This window comes from Triticum dicoccoides, chromosome 5B (assembly GCF_002162155.2).
Source record: "Triticum dicoccoides isolate Atlit2015 ecotype Zavitan chromosome 5B, WEW_v2.0, whole genome shotgun sequence".
Taxonomy (NCBI): Eukaryota; Viridiplantae; Streptophyta; class Magnoliopsida; order Poales; family Poaceae; genus Triticum; species Triticum dicoccoides.
Genome location: NC_041389.1, coordinates 185,992,614 through 186,000,322, shown reverse-complemented (window position 1 = coordinate 186,000,322; position 7,709 = coordinate 185,992,614). Strand labels below are relative to the sequence as shown.

Below are 7,709 nucleotides of genomic sequence, written 5' to 3'. Positions count from 1 at the left end.
TACCCACTTAGGATCCTCTATTGTATGTTGCACGGTAGAGGATTCTCATGCATAGCTGGATCCAGATAATAAATGGCTATGAGAATTTTGATGATGTAGAGGCTTCTCATGTGTAGATCTTCATAATCGACATGTGTGCAAACAAGCATTATGCAACTCATCATATGGAGAAGCCAAGACGCATAGGGTGGGTTGTTTAGAATGTATGGCTCGCAAAAGAGCGAGAAATATGGCTTGCGGACGTGCATTGCACGTGCAAGCTTACTAGTGTACAACAAAAAGACGTCACATTAACACGTGCAACTCATACTCTCTCTTCTCTTTATTAATTTTCTGACTTTCTGAAATATGTAATTAAGCTCACCTTTTGATTGAACATGTTCAAGACTGGAGCAAACTAATGAACCGATGGGACTAATCATTGCAAGAACGTGGATGATGGATCCCCCACAATATTTGTACTTCAACTTCCAGTCAAAAAAATATTTGTACTTCAACACACTAAAGAATCTCTAAAGTGGAGTGTATATTTGATATATTTTCCTTAACCGCCTAGTTATTCCACTAGGCCGTGCTAGACGTCGGTTGACTGTTGCCAACCTCAACAAGTCACCTACCGAGCCATTGGATCAAGCTCGCGTCAATAGTCGGGATCAAACACAAACTGGGTCATCGTTTTCATCCCGTTCCTCCCGGGCCATGAGCCGAATGTTGCCGAAGCACCAGCGCACCTCCTCTTGTGGACTGGATCCTGAGACCTTGAAGCACACCCGCTCGCCGCAACTCACCGTACCATCCTAGCCCATCACCGTCTGCCCTCGCCAGCACATTAGTCGCAAGCTGCAATCGAGGCCATCATTATCAGGCATCCCAGCATCCCCGTATGCGGCTGCAACTTCTGGTGCAGGTGGTCCAAGCATCCTCGTCTGTAGCAAGGTTGGTGGGCGTCGGGTTCCAGCATCCATGGACGCTGATTCCAGCATGTTGGGTATTGTTTCTAGCACTTCATCGGGCGCGAGTTCCAGCATGTCAGACACCGGTTCCAACACATCGAACATGAAAATCATAGCTTTTGGTGCAGGCAATTGCAACTTTGTGCACCAACGGTTCCAGCACTCCGAGCGCCAGGCTGTAGGTTCTTTCACAGCTGTTCGGCTGCCTACCCGAAGCTCGTGCGCCATGGACCCATGTCACAACAGCTTCAAAGAACCCATCAGGAGCTCAGGAGAGGCCGCACAGGAGCAACACGCCATGAGAAGTTAGTCGCGCGTGATGAGAGGGTGAAGCGCATGGAGCTGCTGGAGCCGTTGCAGGAGAGATGGGGCAGAGCGCTGCGTGGAAGTCCATAAGGAGTGGTTTGCTCGTGGAAGAAAAGAGGACTAATAGGATATGTGTGATGAGATAAGGTTAAGATAGGGGACTGGCGTTGTGTGGCCTCAGACGAGGACACGCGTCCCCGTAGGAAGCTTCGCATGGTAAGTTGGATCAATGTTAATCCAACACATGGCGTGCGGTCTATGTAATTGCTTGGCAGGTTGACCAGCTGCAACGTTTCCCTATTCAACTGGATGCTATAAAGTGATCTTCATCAACAGCGTTATAGGAAAATACCTTCTCAAGGCTTTCATGACCATCACAGATTACCCTAAAAAAAGAAATTTTCTTTGTACAGATTTCCATGAATAAAGCAAAAAAGGTAAGTGCATGAAGGTTTTCAACTTTCAGATCTGCCCTGAAGTTGAGTTGTTCAGTTATGTACATAATGAAAGGGTCCGTACATAGACCACAATGCCATGATTAGGAGACGCTACATCATAGTTTCTGATTAGGTGTCTCGTCTCGATCGATATGATTATGTTTAACTTAGTAAACATTTCTTATATTCCCTCAAAATAAAATAAAAAGTAAACCTTCCTGTATTATTCGTGTGAATGATAACTTTGTGTCTGACGTGTCTTGAAAAACCTACTCTTTTCTTTAGGGAATGCCGTTGCCGTTTCGGTTACTTTGTGGTTAGGTGTGGACCCTAATCATCACCTCTAAAACAAAGGTGTTAACCCTAATCATGGCATTGCCGGTCATGTTATAGCTTCCAAATCCACAAGCAATCGCCATTGCCATGGCATTGAGGCTCCTTTGACATGGCGATAGTAGCAACATAACGTACAATGCAAGGTGCGTAAAGAGTTGTTTTGTAAAATAAATCATTTTTTTAACATCGGTGTTTATCTATCTCCATATAAAGGATGCCTAATTAAACATCTACCCTCTACAAACAAATACCCAGTGCTTATAGATACTGGTTTATTTTTATAATCACCTTACATTGTAGTACAAGGCATAACCCTCACCGAGCATGAGGAATGAGTTTTGAGTTCAAAATCACATGTTTCCACATCTTCTCGAAATGTGACGCATCATAAATCGTGCAAACTTCGGAACTCATTTAAGATTTCAGTTGTCCAACCCCAGTTGTTACATCTCCATGTTTCTGGATCCAACACCACATGTGGTTGGCGCACAAGCATATGAATGATTTGATTATAGGGCCCCATGGAGGGGCGATGCCTTGGACAATAGGATCCTAGGGGAGGAGCCAGACAAAATACACATTGCAGGGAGTACAGATAATTTGATTGTTTTTGTGATCATTCTCGTGGCTTCTTCTTCATTGGAAAATCAGTTTACTGCACCAAGAAACCCTATTTCATTCTTAGGAAAAACCTACTCCCTCTGTTCACTTTTGTAAGGCGTTTTAGACTCAATGTCTAAAACGTCTTACAAAAGTGAACGGAGGGAGTATATGGAGTAAGAAAAAGGATGTTTTCGTAAGAGTTCCTTTCACAGAAGTCCAAGTCTTGTAGGTGAAACATCAGTGCTTCCATGCATTATTGCGCCCATTTAAGAGGAAAGGTAATCACCCTCTTGCCCTTGGCAGAAACAGTGGATCTGGTATAGGAGCAGATCACTAGATCAACTGGAGCCTCCAATAGACGCAACGGCAATGATGCCATGGGCTCTGATTGTTCCTTTCAATTAAGAAAAGTGATCTATTCACAGGAATATAGCAGCAACTGAGCATACAAGAATCTACAATGTACAGACAGCCCCAACCTTTACCTACTCAACAGAAAAATTGTAGACTATCGGCAGAAATTGTGCTAAACTGTACCAAGACCTCACTAGAAAACTTCAAACTCCAGCTCCTCGGGGCTCCTGAAGTCCAGACATTTGCCTTCTTTCTTCTTCCGCACCGTCGCAAGAGTCACGACATCGCAAGGCCGTGTCTCTGGTGGGGCAGCAGATCGTATCAAGGCCCAGTTCAGCCCTTCAAAGAAAGGGTGCTGCTTGATTTCAGCTGCTCCTCTCAACGTTCCCAGCCTGTTCTCCGGCTCCTTGACTAGCAATCCTCTGATGAGATCCTTTGCATTGCTGCTGACAACCGGGTTATCCGGGAACCGGAGATTCTGGGAAACAACATTTGCCAATGTTTCATCATTCCCAGGACCTCTGAAGGGTGTCCTACCATACAAAAGTTCATAAAGGAACACACCAAACGTCCACCAGTCAACAGCACTCCCGTGACCATCCCCTTTGATGATTTCTGGTGCAAGATACTCATGTGTGCCAACAAAGGAATTGGAGCGTGCTTCTGTAGGCTCCACAACAAGTTGAGGCAGCCTCTTCAGGGAAGATTTAGGCTTCCTAGGCCTCGGTACCCAGGGGCGTGGCCTGAAACAAGACGTTTGGGCACAAGAGGGCTGGAGGCACGACGAGTTGATGCAGTAGCTCTCTGCACAAGGGCTTGTAAGCTTCTTTGGTTGGTGATTCGCTGCTACCGAGGATGACCGGAGGAGCACGGCGCTAACAGAACACCTTAACGAGAGATCAAAATCTGATAGCATGATGTGACCATCATCGCGGACCAGGATATTCTCTGGCTTAAGATCACGGTATATGACTCCCAGCATGTGAAGATATTCCAGCGCGAGGAGAACTTCTGCAACATAAAACCTGCAAACCAATGATTTTATTAGTACAAACAGATGGCGACTACACAAGTGCAAAACAGAGTTATTAGAACATAGAAAAACCGTACAATGATGTTACTAAATACGCCTCTCTAAAGTGGCACCCTTAAAGTTGAAAAGTACACTCATAGATGAAATGATAATAGATCAGTCTTGTTAGAATGGCATGATGTGTTTAGGATGTAACTCTGAAGAGAGCTAAATGATTATGTTTGCAGATTTTATAATGCATAATATAAGCAGAAAATTTGGAACATCAAGAACTACTGTCATAAACCGAGCCAACATACAGTCAAGCAATGGTAGCTTGGTCAGAGATTGTAATCACTAGGTGAGTTTAGATTAGCAAACTGATTACTTCGAGTAAAGAAAATAAATGCACAATCATGCAGGCGTCTGTAATACTGAAACATGTGTGAAGTTCTAAGTACTCAATGAAATGTACCTCGCAGATGGCTCTGGGAAGCTTCTACCGGGTTGTCTTTGACGAAGAACGTGCAAATCACCACCCGGACAGTACTCCATGACTAAGCATGAGAGATTGTCTGTCGTAAAATGGGCATAAAGAGTAGGAAGAAAAGGATGATCCAGCATTTCTAGTATCTCTCTCTCAGCCTGTGCTCGTAGCATCTTTTTCCTACTAATCAGGTACTCAATATCCATAACCTTCAAAGCAAACAAGCAATCTGAATCAACCAATTCTGCAAGATACACAGTCCCGATATCCCCACATCCAAGCCTCTTCAGAAGCCTAAAGTTGTCAAGTCCTAAGGGTCCCTGTTGCAACGCCAACTGGCGAATGGTTATCCAACAGAGATCCTTCACCATATGGGGCCTGTTGTTATAGCCACATAAGCCAAATTGGCTCTCATCGCTGATACTAGTGCTACATCCATACTCACTAATGCTGCTCTTCGAATTCTGGGAGCACTCACCTTTTTCCAATGTTAGCCATTCAGACGACCTCTCATCACATTTTTCTGGTCCTGGATTTATCTCCCCTTCTGCACAGCTGGTGGGATTACTAATGCTGGACACCGACGAGGAGCTGGTTGATACATGGGAAATGGATTCCTTTGAAGAGCAGAATTTAGTACTATTGGAAGAATTACCAAGTGAAGGTTGTTCTTCTTTCATTTTACTCTTACTGCTGGTTTTGCATCGAAAAACTGGCTTCACGAGCCGGGATGTTGTGATGGGTTTGATCAATATGGGGATTCTGGATGGACTATCATCAGTAGCCGCAGAAACTTGTTTATGCGTTTTTCCATTTTGCACAATGGAGCTCTCACTTTCTACAGGGTCACCACTGATGACATCTTGGATCCTGACCTTTTGTATATCAATTGAGGTAGAAGATGCAGAATGGATGGAGGTGACTGCACTTCCATCAGCTGTCTCAAAATCACAGTCTTCACTAAAGCCACTTGTTCCTCTAGATAGATTCTTACTAATCTTTTCTGGAGTGATTGATATCTCAATCAAGTTCTTTTTATCATCATGCACAAGGCTTCCATCACTGCTCTGAACCATCAAGGAGGCATAAAGCCTGTGGATAGTCCCTGCTTCCGATGAACTTGATGACCCAGGCGACATCGACAACCTCTTCATTGCAGCCATTTCTGACGCCTGGGAAATGCAATGCCTTCTCAGTGCCTGCTTCATATTGACAGGTTTGGAGCATATCCCAGGGACTGCAATTTGAGATGACCCTGACCTAGGTGTCTTTTGACCATGCTTCAACAAAGAATCTGCCCCGGCCTGGCCGGGGCTAAGTGCTCGACAGTAAGTCCTGCTATCAATCGCCTTAAGAAGCTGGTCGAGCTCATCTTCCACAGGATGACCACGACGTCTTCCATCTTTCTCCTCAGTTTTCACATTGATATGCAGCACGCTGGAGCCACTAACGGGCGCATTACCCAAGTCTTCGTTGGACTCAACTATCTCAGAGCTGCAACCGGACGACCCCATCACCCTCCTAGTTGAGAAATTTCAACAGACAGAGACAGTATGCCAGCTTATCTTAGCCCACCGCCGGCAAAGGCATCGAAGGCAGGCAGGTCAAACTATTGCAATTGTGCCTTTTAGGGAGACGTCATCCAAGATGGAAGCCTCCGGAGCTCAGAGACTCAGCCAAAAAACAACCTTTTTTTCTCGCCGCTGACCACCCTGCAAAGATCCAGGGTTAGTGATCGAGACATGGCAATAGCAACATTTCTCGAAACTGCTAATAAATTATTAAAGAAAAGGAGAAATCTAAAGGTAACTGATAAGCAAGAGTCCACGAAGTACAACAAATGCGATCAGAAGTGTTCCTGTCACTGGGAAGCTTAGGTAGCTCAAATCAAGAGCTCTTCGCTAGAATCTTGGGAGAAGAGGGCAAGATTCCCATCCCATCAAAAGGCTGTTTTACTATCTCTCACACATTTCAGCTCAATTCTCCCGGCAGATGCAACGCAAGCGACAACCGGGAATAAAAAATTGCGAGAACGGGGGCACCTAAACCAGCGAAATTTCGGGAGGGAGGGGGAAAATAACAACTTTTTGCGTTCCAGGCAGGAACGCACGAAGCTGGCTTCCAGATCCAACTCTGGTGGAACTCCTGCGAGGCCACATTCCAGTAGGAGCCTCCACGAGCTCGACAGCAACAGCAAATTTCGCGGTTAATTCGTCCGCAGCCGCGGATAGCTCGAGAGGAGCCGGATTTGGGATCAGAGAAGTAGCTCCAGAGCAGAGACGACGACGCTTACCTACCAGGAAAAATGCCAGTCCGGATCTCCAAGCTGCGACCAGGATCCGAGCGGAGTGGAGTGTCCCGCCAGCTGGCGATCGGCGGGCTCCAGGGAAGCGAGCTATGGCGTAACTAATCTTGGGAACGGCGGCCTCGGGAAGGTAGGGAGAGAGAGGAGAGCAGAAAGGTGAGAGGGGTTGCGTCCCACGAAGACGAATCGACCTAAAAGGGGCCAAGTAAGGGGTCACCTGATCGTCCCTGCAGCGAACACGGAGTGCACGTCCGTGTGTCCGCCATGGTTTGCGCTGCCGCTGACGGTTAAACAAAGATACCTGCCGCCGAAAGGTTACCACCGAGTGGTTGGAGATTCATTCTCACCGTGTGATTGGAAGCGCCGCATTTTCTTTTATTTTGACGGAGGAAGCGTAGTATTTCGTATTTTCAGCACCTGCAAAGATACTCTACTGAAAACCACTTATCATTTTCTTCTACTTTTTGTTGGGTTCGACACTCTTATCAAAAGGATTACGACTGATCCCCTATATACTTGTGGATCATCAAGAATTTTTTCTGGCGCCGTTGCCGGGCAGTGAATCGTCTTTGGTAAGTGGAATTGAGTAAGAAAACATTTTTATTATGTGTTGAAATTTATTGCTACTTCTTATTATGAAAAATAATTCTTTGAGGGGTTTGTTTAGGTATCTTCGCCTCGACCGTAAGTAATAAGAGTTGCCACTCAACCTAATGAACCTAATGAAAATATTTATTATGAAATTCCTTTGGAAATGTTAGAGAAACTGCTAGTTAATCCTTATGCAGGAGAACAGTACATCCTGATATGCACTTGATATATATATAGATGAAATTTGTGAATTGTTTAAGCTTGCAGATTTATTCGAGGATTAAGTTAAGAAGAAGGTTGTCATGCGTACGACGATCAATGGGAC

At 45.2% G+C, this 7,709-nt stretch overlaps 1 protein-coding gene across 2 annotated transcripts; it reads right to left on the bottom strand.

The window, feature by feature from the left end:
- Nucleotides 1–2,990: 2,990 nt before the first annotated feature.
- Nucleotides 2,991–7,007, bottom strand: LOC119308029 (serine/threonine-protein kinase D6PK-like). 2 transcript variants are annotated; one of them, XM_037584140.1, is made up of 3 exons: nucleotides 6,782–7,007; nucleotides 4,477–6,200; nucleotides 2,991–4,014 (listed from the first exon to the last, which is right to left on the bottom strand). In XM_037584140.1, exons 2-3 carry the CDS (start codon nucleotides 6,000–6,002, stop codon nucleotides 3,183–3,185), a joined length of 2,358 nt encoding a protein of 785 aa, XP_037440037.1. In that variant the 5' UTR covers nucleotides 6,003–6,200; nucleotides 6,782–7,007; the 3' UTR covers nucleotides 2,991–3,182. The 2 variants fall into 2 exon arrangements, with proteins under 2 accessions (XP_037440037.1, XP_037440038.1); XM_037584141.1 differs by having other exon boundaries at nucleotides 6,786–7,007.
- Between the last annotated feature and the right edge of the window lie 702 nt (nucleotides 7,008–7,709).